The 18,581-nt window shown below is 31.7% G+C and overlaps 1 protein-coding gene across 2 annotated transcripts in view; it reads right to left on the reverse strand.

Annotated features, from left to right (window-relative positions):
* The window catches only part of LOC139510338 (ATP-dependent translocase ABCB1-like), a 40,861-nt gene that overhangs the window by 11,525 nt on the left and 10,755 nt on the right, over window positions 1–18,581 (reverse strand). Inside the window, exons 4-16 of one of the 2 annotated variants that reach the window (XM_071296876.1) lie at window positions 17,707–17,973; window positions 16,926–17,097; window positions 16,016–16,140; window positions 14,964–15,141; window positions 14,067–14,291; window positions 13,583–13,708; window positions 12,580–12,783; window positions 11,898–12,068; window positions 10,044–10,205; window positions 9,672–9,699; window positions 8,712–8,789; window positions 7,387–7,550; window positions 1,534–1,689 (exon numbers count right to left, since the gene is read on the reverse strand). In XM_071296876.1, coding sequence (XP_071152977.1) covers window positions 1,534–1,689; window positions 7,387–7,550; window positions 8,712–8,789; window positions 9,672–9,699; window positions 10,044–10,205; window positions 11,898–12,068; window positions 12,580–12,783; window positions 13,583–13,708; window positions 14,067–14,291; window positions 14,964–15,141; window positions 16,016–16,140; window positions 16,926–17,097; window positions 17,707–17,973 — 2,056 coding nt within the window. The remainder of the gene's footprint in view (window positions 1–1,533; window positions 1,690–7,386; window positions 7,551–8,711; window positions 8,790–9,671; window positions 9,700–10,043; window positions 10,206–11,897; window positions 12,069–12,579; window positions 12,784–13,582; window positions 13,709–14,066; window positions 14,292–14,963; window positions 15,142–16,015; window positions 16,141–16,925; window positions 17,098–17,706; window positions 17,974–18,581) is intronic. The other variant, XM_071296877.1, reaches the window with a different exon arrangement.

Consider the following 18,581-nt stretch of genomic DNA (forward strand, 5'->3'; position numbering starts at 1 on the left):
GTTTTTTTCTGATATCTATTTGTGTTTGTGGTATTTATTTCAGTTGTTTAACTTATTTGTGAACTCTGAACACCAAAAAAATGTAGATAAAAACATAAAAAGAGGGCAAAATGGGCTGTTTTAATAGTCTAAGTCTGACGGTCAGTATACGCAGCAGGTGAAACGTGAAGTTCTATGCACTTAAAAGTTGTATTCTAAACAGATTGCTATGAATCTATATCAAAAACACTTATTACTGGTTGCTTAACCATTTCTGTTTCACAGATTACCTTTACTTTCTTCTGTTGGATAGCTAGTGGTTAAAATATTGGCCTTTTGAGGCTGAAATTTCATTCAGGTTTTAAACAGTAAAGTTAATAAACTTTGCATCAGACCATACTGTCTACATATATAGTTGGAAGTGACAGTCTTGTTACATCCAGGCTCCATGTTTTATCATATCTAAGCACAGATTTAAGCAAAAAGAAGCATATCTTCATCTCCCATATCATTTATATGCTTTTTAATATGCAAATGAGGGGAACGGCCTAAATTGACAACCTGTTTTTTTAAGCATGACATAGCTAAAGACCATTTTATCCTCATGTGTTATGCTATTTGAAACTTATATTTCCATTAAAAGTACATTTATAACATGTTAAATTTTTTTTGATACCTTAACAACTTCAGAAAATTGTGGTAAGTGAAAAATATTACATTTGATATAAGGCCTCACTTTATTTGAAAACCTCTATTTTTTGGCACAGACTCATATAAAATTAACTTCCGGCAATTTTTCATAAGTCTGATACATGAAGTATGCTTTCTGTTGCTTTAAATAGATGTAAACTTATACATAGAGACATTAAAAAGTGTTAGTTTTGATATCTTTTGGTTTTTAGAAGCTCAAATTTGATAGTTGAAATTGTTCTAATTCAACGCCACAATTCAGCACCCAAAGTTCAGATATAAAAAATGCCATATTTTTTTTATTTCGTATCATACGGCTTTGAAACTTTGTAAACTGTTTTATAATATACTAAGCTTGAATCATGCCAAGTTTTATTAGAATTTGTCAAGTTTTAGGCCCTTAATAGGCCCAAGACCACAATTAATGACCCCGCTTTTCCTTGTCCACGAATATAGTTCCTTTTAATTAGAGTGTATTTTTCCTTAATTTTTTTTCTTTCCCTTCCTCACTCATTTCTTAGATTTTTTTTGGTGGAAATGAAAGAAGAGAGGTGAAATAAATTTTTGGATGTTGTATTTTAACTGATTTTGATTTGGAATGAGTGATTAGGCCAAGTGCAAAAAGGTAATATTTACAGTTTTCGGAACATCTCTTGACTTGTCAATAGGGGTATGGATGTGTATTGGCTAAATTTGTAAGATGTGTGACTGCAATCTTTCTGAATTTTGGATATATTTTTGGACTAGTACTATCCATTACACACACAAAAAATTTGACAAAAAGATTCGGTGCAATTTTTTTAATGAGACAAAAAGTTATAAAGAACTGATAGAGGAATTAATTGTGGTCTGTGGCCAACAAACCTTTAAAAATTCCGACAGGATAATGGCAAACATTGGCTGAAATGCCCCAGCCAGGATAGAGACAATAATTCCTATCATAATTAAATGCCATTCTGGTCCGTTCATCTTTAAAATCTTCTTCATTGGAACAGTTGGTATATCTTCAGATTCTTCTTTCTGTAATAACAATTAACAGATGCAGGCAGGATTTATTTTAAAGGATGCCAAGAAAACAACGAATGAAAAAGTTTTATTAGACATAGATGGTAAGCACTCAATAGAAATATTTGTTAAAAAAGCTATTATTGCGCAACCTAACCAAGCATTTAATCCCTATAGCATAGGATTTAGGTCATGGATAGTAATTGAAATGTTTCAGATCTGCTACAGTACAGTGGTAAGACAGTGGTAAAACTTCACTTACAAACCATCACATCACATTTATACACACTGACTATAGTTTTAGAGGTTTTACACAAAGGAGGATACAGGATAAGAGTCATTATTTAGCCTATGAACTTTCTAAAATGTTATAATTTATTCAAGACATTCAATATGATATCTTCACCCACTATGCGAGATGATATGCCGAGATCCTCATGGGTAGTTAAACACCCCATAGTAATTAATAAATGAAAATTTTAGTATTACAAGGACACTTTATTTCAGACTACCACTATGATGTCACTGTGATTTTTAGAAGAAGAACAGCAATAAAATCACTGTTCCTTAGCTCTATTTGTGTTTTTTTAGATGCATGTACTGATTTAAATTATCATGGATGAATACCCTATATCCTTTGTTTTTCTATTACAAACAAGTTAAAATAGACATATTGACCAAAAATGGCAATTCTACACATATTTTTGGACAAAATAAATTTTTTCATATGATTTATAAAAAAAATATATATTATTAGTACTGCAACCAGAGTTCATTTTTTAAAACTTTAATGGTCCGGAAGAACACACACCTAAATTATATATCGATGGAAAGAGGACAACGTGTACAATAAGAAAAGTTGGGTCGTAAAAATCCAGAGTGGTCACAATTTTGTGAAATTGAGGTCAAAGGTCAGACCAAAAAATATCAATATTTCAAACACAAGAACAAAAAGGAGAAATATTCTGATATTTATTCAATAGAATGCTACAAAAACGATTCAACCATAAGCATATGCTATAAACGATGTTAAAACGACAAGTTTGACTAATTATATGAAGAGCTGCCATTACAAAATGGCGTTGATTTGGAACCTTCTGATTTTTTTCCATTCAAGACATAGCAAAAGAAGAAGTGGCCTTGACCTTTTCACATCCATAAACTTTTATATTGTGTATAGTATTTCACTATAGTATATTACAGAATTATTTTCTAAAGTATAAAACACCAGTTTATCAAATTATTTCAATATTTTTTCTATCTTTGAAAAAAAACAAAATTATAGCGCTGAAACAGTGTTTTTAATTTTGCATCTTAAAGGTTGTGTATTTTGTGAAAATTAGTATCTAGTTATAGATAAATACATATTGTGCATTTGTAAAGTCTGGACAGAGCAGTAATAACACAAAATATACTATAGTCACCCGAGGCGAATGCGAGGTTTAAAAAAAATTGAGTGTAAAACAAAGTCAGTTTGGTGCATGAACATTTTTTTAGTGGATAATCCTGGTAAAAAAGTTAACTCATTGATTTTTTAAGGGAAGGATGAAAAATTATACAATGCAATGCCAATTTTCTAATGTTGTAATTCAAATTCAGTCATGATCCTTATATAACTTTTAAAAGCGACACACAATAGCTCAAGTATTCATAAAATATGGACATGAATCAATCTCTTAGTCATCATATGCGGATTCAGTACGCGTATTAGCATTACAAGACACTTCCCTTTTTTATAAGAACAAATTCGGCGCAGGACAGAGTTTGTTCAAAGCAAACACAGTTTTTTTTAGTACAAATGCTATCTGGAGCGTAAATACCATCATGATTTGGTCAAACTCGTCAGATATAGTCTTCCCTTTGCATAGGAAACACAAAAGAAATGTGAGTACAAAGTTTCGATCAATGTTCGTGACCCATATTCCCATATGCATATGCATGATGTATGTGCACTGCCAGTCCCAAATGTAAAGGGGCGAAATTGCTACAGAAACGATTGATTTTCTAATAGCCATACATTTACGAATTTTTGTTATCTTTAGGGACAATATACGGTTCAGAAGCGCCTTTGTGTTATTTTTTATCGATTAACTATCAAATGAACTTTTGAGCCTAGGCTCTGTGTTGAAGACCGGACCGTGACCTATAATGGTTTACTTTTATAAATTGTGACTTGGATGGTGTGTTGTATCATTGGCACTCATACCACATCTTCCTATATCTATTAACAAGCTATGCGGGCATCATTTCCATAGAAATACCAAAACGAGGACATAGCTCATAAGACCACTCAGTCTGGTGGCAGGATGAAGTAATTGTTCTTCTTTTAATGTATCCTTGATATTTTCAGACACACCTTGGTGTAATTCTGAATATCTTAATATAGACATAATCTTTCAATCAGTTTAATTGAGGTCTGGAGCTGGCATGTCAGTTAACTGCTAGTAGTCTGTTGTTATTTATGTATTATTGTCATTTTATTTATTTTCTTTTGTTACATCTTTTGACATCAGACTCGGACTTCTCTTGAACTGAATTTTAATGTGCGTATTGTTATTCTTTTACTTTTCTACATTGGCTAGAGGTATAGGGGGAGGGTTGAGATCTCATAAACATGTTTAACCCCGCCGCAATTTTGCGCCTGTCCCAAGTCAGGAGCCTCTGGCCTTTGTTAGTCTTGTATGATTTTAAATTTTAGTTTCTTGTGTATAATTCGGAGTTTAGTATGACGTCCATTATCACTGTACTATTATGCATATTTTAGGGGCCAGCTGAAGGACACCTACGGGTGCGGGAATTCTCGCTATATTGAAGACCCATTGGTTGCCTTCGGCTGTTGTTTTCTCTATGGTCGGGTGGTTGTCGCTTTGACATATTCACCATTTCCTTTCTCAATTTTATTCAATTTTCCTGCAGCAGATATGGCATCCCCTAAATTGAGTTCAGAGCTAAACTCTATAATTCATATCCCTTGGCCCCACTGTGCCTGAATTGTAAGGTGTCACAATATCTAGTTAGTTCTGGAGTTTGGCAGTTTGGTAAGCATCAGAGACAATCTTGAGTAAAATTGATCGGTATATATAGAGGATGTGCTACATGCATGAGAAAGGCTTTTTCTTATGGAAAAACAAATCACATCACTAACAATCGTTATTAATGAACTGACAGCAAGTTCAAATTCTATTTTTTCAGTGACTGTTTTACTTAATTGCACAGGTGTTGACTCCAATAAGTACTTGGTTATGCATGGATAAATGATTACTCACATTAATAAGCACAACTTAAAAGACTGTTAACACGTTTAGAGGACTCAGTTTTGCGTAGTTTTCTGGTTTTTTTTTAAAGGTTTTTCTTTTACACAAAAACCCTGTTTTCATATATATATCCAAACTACAAGGAAGAAACTGAGCGCGAGATCGTATAAAAGTGTCAGGTTGTGAGGTTACATGTCGATCAGTTTGATCACATATATGGATTTCTGTTGTTTCTTATTTAAAGTTCCCCAAGGGTGACTGGGGAAACGAAATATGGTCACTTGGTCTTCCCCCGACCGGCAGTAAAACGAAGTTTGGCGTCCGTTTGGCTGTGCGGGATGTATCAAGTTCGCAATCACGTCCGGTCAGAATGGGGACGTTAAATCCGCTGCCTCGTGTAAAGGGAGTGTCACGTTCTTTGCACATTAAAAACCTTTGCATCAACTCTTTAAGGGGTCTGTAGGTGGCATGTTGCAATGAAAAATTTCTGTCCCAATCCAATATCCCATCATTTTCCAGTGGCAGTCTAAATTTTCCCGATCATCATCCCGAATGGCCTCTATTATGACAAAACCTACCTATTGTTTTTATTGTTAGCTTGTTTTCGTCCTGAACATGCATGACATATTTGCCACTGGACTTTAAGCAACCAACAATCAATCAATTTAATTTAAAGACGCACCAATTTTGCCTTCTGGTGCAAGTCTCATAACATCACTGATGATTCGCCCACGGAAAGCAGAATATCAAGAGAAGTTGGTTTTAGCATTACCTTGTCACACACCAAATCTCTGCGAAACTTCAATAGTACTTTTCCCCCGACCACTTGCATGCATATTAATTGCTCTGAGGTTAAACATTGACATACAATGTATTTTCACACAATGTCAACTATAGTCATTATCCGGAAAAACCTCTTATCCGAAGGATTTGGTTAACTTTTATATAAAGTCAAAATTTTATTAACAAAAATATAACTTATTTACAGATAATACACGAAAGAACTACTATATATATTCAAATCACTCAAAAATAAATTAACTTTTCCTACAAAATCTACATAATCACATCGAAACTATCAAATTGATTGTGAATGAAAAAATAAATGGTGGAGCTGATTGACGGATAGGAAATTTCCGTAATTAAAAAAGGTACAAATGATGTTTTTATTTTTGAGTTTTTGACAAAATTGTTTGGAATTTGTCCAACAGAATTTGCATGCAGTATCGCAATAATATGTTGTGTCCTCTCAAATGTCAAATACTGTTTTTGAATCATATGTTTTCTCGTTTTCAAAGAAAAACGCGTTAAATTTCTATCTAAAAAACAGCCAACTTTAAGTTTGAAAGTTTTACTTGGAGATGGTATAATATTTATGTCTTCATCATTCCGATGATCTTTGATGATATGTGCATAGAAAATATTTACGAAAATAGCGGGAAATTTAACCAAAAAATATATTTTTTGGATTTTAAGGTAACTACCCAAAACCGTAAATTGAGGGGTACCCCCATTAAAGGAATAAAATACAAAAATGTGACCATAGAAACTTTTTACGACCCGACGGAAATTAAAATATAGATATTATTCTATCATTTAAAACAATTTGCAGCCGTGTGTTATTCCGGACCATTAAACTCGTTAAATAAGCGTCTTTTTCGATGTCAGTTGCAGTACTATATGCCTCGTTCACACGAACATTTAATTCGAATTGAATTCAAATCGAATGTGAATCGAATTCGCTAATCGCGTTCACACACTCTTCTTTTTTAATTCAAATTGATTATCCAATTCGCATTAGAAATATGCGTTTGTTAATTCGAATTAAAAGTTAACGTCAATTGGACAGTTAAGCCGAATTTGACGCGCATTGCAATTCAAATTAGAATTGACGTTAGGACGTATAACGTTTGGAATGTGATTTAAACTAATTCGAATTAGTTAATGCGAATCGAATTCAAATTAGGTGTGAACTCAGCATACATTTTGAAGCAAAATATTTGGGTAACTGCTACTGAGACAACATGGTACAGATAAATTATTGGTTTAAACCTTCCTAGCATTGGATTTCTCCATTTTTGCTATGTATTTTGAAATGTCCATACTTTTGTAACATTTAATAGATTTGTAAATAGAGTTTCAGGTATCATCATTCAGGTATCATCATTCAAATTGATGTGAATTTTGAAACACTTGCTTAAGCACATCAGCATAACTTATTATTTATTTGCATGTCCAAGCAAATTCAATATCTCTATACACATTCAACCCTTTAGGTTGTAAAAAATATAACATGTAGAGATATATTCCAAACTTCTCAGTCCAAGCCAACCCAGTCTTAGCAAATGACAATATTTTAAAATCATTTATATGACCATCAATGAAGAACAAACCGATTTATTTATCTATTCATACAAAAATAGTATGTTTTTACAGACAACACATCCTTTTATAATACCTTATCTTCTTCTTTATCACTTTGAATGCTGATAACAGAAACTTGAGACTGTGGCTTGTGTTTCCGTAACGATGACGTGCTGAATGTCCTTGGGCGTATCAATGAATCTTTTTCTCCAATTTCCTCGTCATTTGCAAAGAATTCATGTTCTAACTCTTCCACAACTGTGAAAATAATTAACATTTCAACTTATCTGTGTTAACAAATGGAAAGTATCAAAATAATTGTACAGTAGAATTTTAAAACAAAACTTACAGAATTACTGCAAAAGAAAAGCCACATTACAAATGTTTTCGAATATTACAAGTTCGATTTCAGAAAAACTAAATTAATGACAAGCATTGACAATTATAGTTGATAAAAGGAGTCCTCATTTGGTCTTTGAACAAGGGAGGCTAAAAATCCAAAACATATTATGTTTTCATCTGACAATTTAATATCATTGATGAACCATTCCAAAATATACCATAAATGCATTCAACCTAACCATCATGCATCCTTTTACCAGCAGTCATAATTAAACACATTAATTATACCTTAATTTTGGTAAAAGCATTAAATAAAAATTAAAGTGGTCAGCATTTGTCATTACCGGTATATTACTATTTTTTAATGTACAACTGATTTTGATAGCGTTCGCAGTATTACATAAAAATAACCAAAAAATTACAGAAGTTTTTTTAGTAAATTCAGTAGCTTTGTGAAAATTAATTTGTCATTCATTATACATATGGTATAAACATAATAAATAGATTCCTGTCAGTGATATCATTCTCTCCAAGGGTAATATTAGTGTTCTTAGAAATGTTTCATGTAAATTTATCTAGTGCTATATTATGTGACAATAATAAGCTAAGTGACAAATATTTTATCATGCAATCACATATCAATAACCTCATACAACATACTAACATAACATTCCAACATACTTTCAGTATTATACAACAACAAAATAAAGTTCATGCAATTGACACCATTTTGCATTGTTTTTAAAAGATGCTTTGCAGTAATTCCAATTTTTTTAAATGGCTTGAAAAGTTCATAGTCATTTTAGATTCAATATATAAATTAATCTAATAAATAACATTTTACAGGAAAGTAGAAAGAATTTTATGCTTAATTTTACACTTGGATAGAGTGCCTATAAATTTTCAAAAAATTATCAAAAGCCATCATTTAAAAAAAGAAGAAAATACAATATTTTTTTTTTAAGCATAATCTGACACCTAATAAAATAAAAAAACAAATATAGTAACATGCTAGGACTTCTAAGGACATTCATTAAAAGCAAACAAAGGGAGACAATTCTTACTGTTGTAACTTACCACCACTTAAGGAAGCACCAAGTGATAACGAACTTAATTCATTATTACTTAGATACTTTTTCTCCAGGCCAACAAATTCTGTTATCAAAAAAGTTAATATATATCATATTTAACAATTTATTAAAAGGCTGACACATTTTCAAAGTGAACATACTTATTTCTATGATTTGTCAAACTGATCTGATTGTACAGTGGTGGATCTAGAAGGGGTTCTTGGGGGGTTGGAACTCCCCCTTTTTTTGATGATCAATGCATTTGATTAAGGATATATAGTTGGAACACCCCCCTCCCCCTTTTATAAATGGTTTGATCCGCCCCTTTTGTAAAATATTTTATTCCACTGTTAAGGGAAGACTGCAGGAAAAATGTTAAGTGTGCAGGTGTTATATAAAAAGAACTTACTTAAAAGCTATCTGTGCCATTATTATTTCAATGAGGCTGTGAATTTATAGCAGTATACTTATACTTGTCATATATTAACTGCATTTTTAATAACAATTTACATTTGTATACTGTACTATAAACTAAGCCATTGCAGTCATAGGCAGAAGCAAGAAATTTTATAAGGTAAGTATACTTTCTTACTGCATATGTACTACTAACAGTTACCAGAGTTTTGATCGAGCAATTATTTTACCAATTGATGCACTACTAACAATTACCAGAATTTTTATTTGTTAAATTTGTTAAAAGTTTTCATCAGACTGCAAAAGCAGTCCATCAACACTCATAGTCAAGTTACAGTAATAAGTCTATTTCTAGTAAGGCTGTAGTCATTTAACTTGGAACTCAACACCAAAGCCTAGCTTCAACATATTAAACCACAAAATGTTAAAATAGGCTTTATGCTTATCATATTTTGAATTACATATACATAACATGGATGAATTCATATAAAAGTGACACATACAATGAGCAGATTTTAAAATATAAAGTTATAAAATAATTCATATATCATACCTTCCTCTGATTTGTCAAGGTGTTTGGCCTGTAAGAAAAATAGAATCAAACATGAGAACTTTTTTATTGTTCAAAATTACATACATAAAAATGCTTCAAAACAGAAATACAAAGTGCATTTATTTTTCATTCATTTTCCTCTGTGAAAAATAATTCTTGTTGCAAATTATCCTTTGGGAAAATATTTTGCTCATGTCTAAATATCAATTAAAACAAACTCAAAATGAGGCTATTTAAGCAGTTGTTACAGTTCTGCAGTATTTTTTGGACATCACTGGTTTGAATTTGCAAAAAATATTTGAGCGCCAATATTTTGTTAAACAATCATCAATATTAAACCTCCTAAGAGACATAAACTTAGGAATAAGTTACCTGTAACATAACAAGTTGATGATATAATCCTTTCTTCTCCATCAATTCACCATGTGTTCCACTCTCCTTTATAACTCCTTGATCTATTGCATATATCACATCAGCATTTCTTATTGTAGACAGCCGATGGGCAATCACTATGGTGGTCCTGCCTTCCTGGGCCTTTAAAATAAAAATAAATGATATAAGTTTTCCTGACAGTATACAAACACTACTTATACATGTTTATTCTCCCAATAAAACTCTTTATAATACTCATCTCACAGGTTAGTATTATTTACATGTTACATATGTCTACAGTCTACCCGTGTTGTTGGTTAACTATGGACTAAAATATCCCTGTCTAACCTAACCTGTTGGGTTTAGATTCGGACTTAAATTTTAACATTCATATTTCTGAAATATGTAAAAAGGCATCAAGACAATTAAATATTCTAAAACGTATGGGTAAATATTTAAACAGACTAGGTAGGTTAACAGCATACTACTCATTCATACTTTCGAACTTTAACTATTTTCCAGTAATTTGGCACTACTGTAGTGAAAAAAGTTCTTTCAAAATGAAAAAAATTCAAGAAAGAGCTCTAAGATTCATTTATGAAGATTATGATATTCCTTACGAAAAAATTGCTAGAAAAATCTAAATTACCATCTTTAAAAATAAGAAGAATAAAAACAATTGCAATAGAAACATTTAAAATAATTCACCAAAAAAGTCCGAGCTACCTTCATGATTTAATTGATATAAAAATTAACAAGTATGATTTAAGATCACAGGAAACAGCAGTACTCCCAAGAGTTCGAACTACTAAATATGGCTTAAGATCGTTTCGCTATAATGCTGCACAAATCTGGAATGAGCTACCGAACCATTGTCGAGTGGAAACATCTTTCGACCAATTCAAAAAATTGGTACAAACATGGGATCCAAGTAACAGCTCATGCCAGTGCAGTGCATGCATATAGTGTTAATGCCTGGTTTATTTTACTTTTTATTTTCTATGTGACTATATGATTTGTGCAATCTTATTATTAACTTGTGCTATGTTTTAAGTGTACTATGCTTTTAACTTGTATATGTCATTATGGTATCTTACTATGCATTATATGTTTAAAATTGTGTTGTTTTCATGACTTTTGTATGTTTGTATTGTATTGTGTGTGTGTGTATTGTATTTTGTTATTAAGTCGATTTGAAAAGCTCACTAGAGCTTGTGTTATGTAGTTTATTGAATATCGACTCTAAATAAAACTTTGAATCTTGAATCTTGAATCTGGGTAAGACAGCTTACACACACCTTTTCATGTGATACTTGAACAATTTAAATTCACACAAGTAGTAGAAAAAATCAAAGTGCTTGTAAGCACTGAAAGGTAAAAGATTGCTTTAATTTATCAGTGGGAAGTAAAATTAAATATTGCATTATAAAGCATTGGATGTCGTTGATTCAACTAAAATTCTGGACAAAGGAAGATAACTTCAATTTTAAAAGATGACTTTAACATTGATATCATTTATATTTTTAGAACCAATATAAGATGCTTGCACCTTGCAAAAGTTATGTAATTTTCTTGACAAGTGTAACATCATTCTGTGACTTGAATATCTGAGCATATACTACATTGATAATTTTTGGGAAATGTTGATGGATAGGATGTATAGACAGTTGTGATCAGTGCACTATATTTTGTGTATCAAAAAGGTAATGATAAGCCTTGCATAAGGTTTTGATTGCATTTCATGCAATTATTACCAAAACCCCCAGTGAAAATAGATTACTTTAATTGTAAAAAGACAATTGAATCTTATGACCCTACTATTTTAGAAATCAAGTTATATACTACATGTATAACCTTTTCTAATGCTTTTTGTACAATTCCTTCACTCTCATTGTCTAGAGCTGATGTAGCCTCATCCAGGAGAAGGATTTTAGGATTCCTTACTAACGCCCTTGCTATGGCTATCCTCTGTTTCTGACCACCACTTAACTGGGCACCACGATCTCCAACTAATGTTTCGTACCCCTGAAAATAAATAGAAGTGATATTATCAAAGAAAAGCATCGATTAAAATATATCATATTTCTTGCAACTAATTTATTGCAACAATTATGATGGAACTGGATTAGCAACCTTACAATGTTTACAATGTAATATTGCCATTTAACAAATTACATCATTAAGTTTAGAAAAACTATGTAGATTTTCTTCAAAAACCCTTTACACTCAATAAGCACACACATAAATCTTGTCTTTTTTATAGATCTTTTTTATATTGGCTGTTACCATAACAGTTTTAACTATCATTTATAACTCATTTTAAGAATCAGTATATCACCTATGATTGATCTCTTGGATATATAAATAATATTTCAGCGCTATGAAATACCCATTCCCCCTTCAACTCTTTACTTATACATGGTAAATGAATACCGGAAAATCAACACTTTCTCCTTCTTATATCCCCCATCAAGGTATTAAACCCCAAAAAAATACAGCGGCTAGGAATACTTTCCAATGTGTGTTAAATAATTACCTTAGGTAGCTGTTTGATAAAGTCATGAGCATTGGCCATCTTCGCAGCCTGTTCTATCTCTGCTTGTGTCACATTTATTCTACCATATTTTATATTATCTGCAATTGTTGTGGCAAACAGAACTGGTTCCTGACTAACTACACCCATCTGTTTTCGTAACCAGTTCACATTTAAATCTTTGATATTCACATTATCGAGAAAAATCTGTAATGATATAGCTTTATATTTTCAGTCAGCTTATGTTTAGGAATTACTGACGCATATTATGTTTTACAAAGTTTACACAAAAATGAGAGATCTATTGTATAACACTTTTAACATAAATATATTAATGAAGAAATTTGTTTACATATGTTGTTTGTTTGAAATAAAATCATAGGTGAAATTACAATAAGTAAATTATTATGAGGGGCCTGATGGGGGTGGGGAGTCTCATCACGATTCATGAGTTGATTTATTTTTTTCAATCACAATTCACAGAATATAAATTTCCATGATCATGGATCACGAATATATAACAAAAAAATCTGTAGAAAAACGGATCACAATAGCGAAAATGTGCCGATCACAAAGAACAAAAATAACACCTCAGGCCCCTCTATTATTAGAAATAATGTTCAAGTCCAAAAAAAGTTTATAATTTTCAGCAATACTGTTGTCTGAACAAGTTTTTTTAACCTGTTACAAAACTATTTTAAACATATTTTATTTCTAAATTTTCATATCACCCAAAAAATAAAATAGGAATGGAATATCTGAACATGTTAAAATTAGTTTTTATATATTAAATGCTGCAAAATTTATTTTTCTGAATAAGAGTCTGCTGATTACTTTGTTTTTCCTTTTTTTGTAGTTAATTTTTCACTGATTATTTTTCATGTTCACTTTTGAGATCTCAGGTGCTTACCTCCCCTTGTTCTGGATTGTAAAATCTCTGTAATAGCTGGGTTTCTTACCTCCCCTTGTTCTGGTTTATAAAATCTCTGTAAACTGTTTTCCTTACCTCCCCTTTTTCTGGGTTATAAAATCTCTGTAATAGCTGGATTCCTGTGCTCTTTCCACATCCACTGGATCCTACCAATGCAACAGTTTGACCTTTTCTGACGTCTAACGACAACCCTCTCAAAACCTGAAATACAAATTACAAATTGCATATTATGTATGTGTTATTTTCAAACATGTTGTGAATACTATAAATGGCATGCACTATTTTTGGTTAATATTGTCGAACACTGAAAATGATGGACCTTTTATTTTAAATTATATATATTTTTTTTGTGTGTACTATAACAGTGTATAATCAAACTCCTAAATATTATTCAGGAAGTCAATGTGTAGAAATTAGGGATGGCAATGAGTACCAGAGTACTCATCAAGTACTTGCTCGGAAGGCAGAGTACTTGAGTACAATAGTACTCTTCCTGACAAAGCAACAGGTCAAAACACATGATATCCAGATTATTCCTGTGATAAAATAAATACTATACCTGTACATCTGGTCTAGCTGGGTATGTAAAATATAGGTTTTTGAATGAAATATTTCCTTCCACCTTCTCCAGAATGCCTCCTTCTTTGGAGGAGAAATCAATTTCTGATTTCTGTTCAATAATCTCAAACACCTTCTCTGCTGCACCTCTGGCATTACCTATCACCTCTAACGTTGGAAAGGCCTGGCCCAATGACATTGCACCAATCATCACTCCCATAAATATCTAAAACATTTAAACAAGATTCATATGCTTATTAGAAATTAGTGTGTATGCAGTGTATATATATATGCAGTGTAACACGAAGCAGTATCAATTTTAGTCAATATATTAAGGTAGTCAGACACTAAATTTCAGCATTCCATATTTTATTCTTAGTTCTATGGACCCTGAAATGCCATGTTTGTTGGCTGGTTGGGTCATCTGGCAAATTTTTTCAAACTAAATATCTTTATCATGATTTTTGCCTAGTTTTGTTAAATTTGTTGCAGCAAGTTTAGAGTAAAACTATTTTTAAAAGTTAACAAACAACAACAGAAAATGATGGACAGTGGACACCTTCTGATGAGAAAAGCTGAGTTAATAAAAACATTTTGTGGTGAATTTATAAAATATCGCCTGAATCTATCTGTAATTGTACAATGTATCAACTAAACAAATAATCGAAGGATAATGGATCTACTCAGCATTTTGGTCTAAATAGGATGTGAAATTGCAGATAATATAATGTCAATTTACGAGTTTGATGTAGTAGTTTCATTTTTTTTCATAAGGGGAAAATGTTCACTGGTTAGCCAGGCATAAGACAGAATTTGAGACCAGATCCCTTGTTTTTATTGCAACTACAATTTTAAGGAAGATAGAGTGCATGATGAGCTTTAAAATAAGTTGTCTTACTGTTAAAGTCTTTCCTGGTTCAAATCCTGCTTCTCCATTTCGTATTAAATATATTCCATACCAAAATGCAACAGCAAAAGCTGAGTATATAAAGAACCAGAACACAGAAAGTCCTAGACCAGTAGCTATCCCTTTCCTAAATGCTTGACGGTTTGCATGTTTCAGGTTTTCATTGTATCTGAAAACCAAGATTAGGCATTTAAAGTAGTTTGTACAAATATTAATATTCTTTTATCCTTTTCAACCATCAACCATAACTTGATAAACAAACCACAAACCTTATTTTGTCCCATAAAAACTTTGAATGGTGACTTTATTCAAGATAGTACAAGTCTGAGAGTATAGAAATTCTTAGCTGCGGAACCGTAGCTCTTAGGTCCTTATGTTATTTTTTGACTATTTGCGGACCAAATAGTCAAAAAATAACATAAGGACCTAAGAGAGCTACGGTTCCGCAGCTAAGAAATTCTATATTCATTTTCAAATTGTACTCAACATAATTATCAGAAATTATATATAAACAGGAATATGTTCATCAGTTAAATTTCATGCTGCAATTTGCACTAAATTCGCAAATTTTGCAAGGATTTTATCAAAAACAATGAAGGAAATTAATGTGTAAATCTGGAAGAAAACTAAATTAGAATATATAGGACAATCTATCATTAGATAAAAAAAAAAAAACCATCTCCATATTTTATATTCAATAGTTTTTAGGCATTTGTAGAAAAATGCTGTTCAACTGTACTAATATATTTGTTGTATATGATCTTTTTTCTGCTTTTTTCAGTGTAGGGAATTTGGTATGAGTTGTACCAATTTTACTGGTTTAGGAAGAATACTTTCCAATCATATGATAACATTTACAAACATACCCTTGATCATGTAAACATACACCTCTGATGTTTATCAATAGACACACAACTCCTTGGTCTGGGTAATCAAATTAATGAACAAAATAAATCTAACCCTTAAATTTTCTGTTCAATAATAAGTGAATGATAGAAAAATGCATACAGATATTGATAAAACCAATAGCATTGGCATCATACCTTTCACATTCTTTTGTCTGCCCATTGAAAGCCATGACGGTTCTTATTGACAGAAATACTTCCTCGGCCACAGCACCAGCACTAGCATAACTCTGGGCTTCTCTCCGTGATATAGTTTGTAACCACTAAAATTGTAAAAACAGATTTAATGACATTGAAAATTGTAAGCACAGCTCATAAAGTCATACCCCTAGAACTTTATTTGTACAGATAAAACAAAATAAATGTTTCGCTAGCGGAAACCCTAAAGCTGTTTGTATGAAAAACTAAAATAAGAGGTATACATTGCAGTGAGGAACTTAGGATCATGTGAAAGTTTCTTTAAAAGAAAAGTTAGGTACTAAAGATTTAATGAAAGTCCCTTAAAAAGAACAGTTAGATACTAAAGATTCAGTGAAAGATTCTTTAAAAGAGCAGTTAGGTACTAAATTCAATGAAAGTTATTATAAAGAGCAGTTAGGTACTAAATTCAATGAAAGTTATTATAAAGAGCAGTTTGGTACTCACGAAAAAAGAACAATTGCACATTTACAGTTTAAGGATTGAAGGATATTGTACTTGTTTTCCAAATTACAGTAAGAGGTAGTGCCAAGTATATTTCATACTGAGCCAGATGTATGTGGTTTTATGTCTAGTTTTTTTTACCAAAGAAAAGCTGGCATTTTACTTAAGGTTCTCAAGCTTTCACTTATTTTACTTCCAGTTGAACTGATAATAATATTTTTGTTATGAGTAACATGTGTAACAAGTACCTGCTTCACCATGTTCACTGTATATTTTCATATATTTTTCTAAAATTTGACCTTTGACACATGAAGCATATCTTCTGGTATTTATCATTTTCAACACAGACAGTTTTCTTATTTTGAAATTTGCAATTAATTTCAAATAAAATCTCTTAAAAAATTACCCTTGTCATAAATGCTCCAACCACTACAAGTACGGGACAAAATGCTACAGATGCCAATGCTAACTTCCATCCACTTATGAACGCAATGACAAAAGCAGCAATGAATGTAGTAACCCATTGGATCATTGTGGTCACTTTGTCTCCCATACCATCAAGGATCACATGCATATCTCTGTAACATAGAACAACACAAAATAAAAGTTTGAATGAAATAGGTCATAGTGGCCACTTTGTCTCATATACCATCAAGGGTCACATGCATATCTATGTAACATAGAACAACACAAAATAAAAGTTTGAATGAAATAGGTCATAGTGGCCACTTTGTCTCCCATACCATCAAGGATCACATGCATATCTCTGTAACATAGAACAACACAAAATAAAAGTTTGAATGAAATAGGTCATAGTGGCCACTTTGTCTCCCATACCATCAAGGATCACATGCATATCTCTGTAACATAGAACAACACAAAATAAAAGTTTGAATGAAATAGGTCATAGTGGCCACTTTGTCTCATATACCATCAAGGGTCACATGCATATCTATGTAATATAATAACAACAGAAAATAAATTTATAAGAAACAGGATAATTGTAGGAATTTTTGTCCCCCATACCATCAAGGATTACATCATACATGCATATCTCTGTAATATAAAAACAAAAGAAAATAAATTAATTCAAAACAGGAAATTTGGCATAGACATAAAGCAAATCTGATCAAAGTAAAATTCAACACCTATAAAGATGTAAAAACATTTAAACATTTAAAGCTTACTCTGAAAATCTGGTTGACAATTCTCCACTTTCATGAGTATCAAACCAACCAATTTCTTGTCTCATCACTGATTCAAAATATAATCGTCTAATTCTCTTTATCTGCCTTTCAGCTGCAAGTGTCCACAACGTTACAGCAAAGAAGCCAGTGACAATGGCACCAACTCCAACCATGCTGAACAAAAAAGCATATTCTACTGCTGTGTCATAAACATTCGCATATTTTTCAAGTGCAGCTATTTGTGGATTGGTAACATTAGAGGTCAAACTGAAAAGAGAAAGAATATTTTTTTTATTTCTTTCAAAGAATCTCTCTTTGCACCTTATATGTACTTTCCATACACTGAAGGTTACATATAAAATCATAATATATAATCATGCATACAAATACCCCAAAAAAACTCCATTGTTATGGTTTCCAAATTTTCTGCACTCTTGTGTATTCTTCAGAATGCTTACAGTTTTGAAAGCCAAAGAATTATGAATACACAGGGAACAATGGAATCATCAGAGAGTTATCTTTAATGTCCTTCATTATAAAAATTAAGGGAAGTAGTATGATTGCCAATGAGACAACTATCTACAAGAGTTAAAATTAAGTTGATGTAAGCAATTATTGGTAACTGTACATCCTTCAACAATGAAAAAAAAAATACCTTAAAGTTCAATCACCAAAAGGCCCTAACATGAAAAATATGAAACAATCAAACAAGAAAACTAACAGTCTAATTTATAACAAAGTAATTTCGAAAAAAACAAATATGAGAATCTATATGGTGTAAAAGAATCCTCATAAGATTCATCTATTGGTCTAGATGTAATTAATTGTAGATACTTCTATGTAACTATTGACTTAACTTGCAGAGCTAAGCCATC

Source organism: Mytilus edulis, chromosome 2 (genome assembly GCF_963676685.1).
Source record: "Mytilus edulis chromosome 2, xbMytEdul2.2, whole genome shotgun sequence".
Classification (NCBI taxonomy): Eukaryota; Metazoa; Mollusca; class Bivalvia; order Mytilida; family Mytilidae; genus Mytilus; species Mytilus edulis.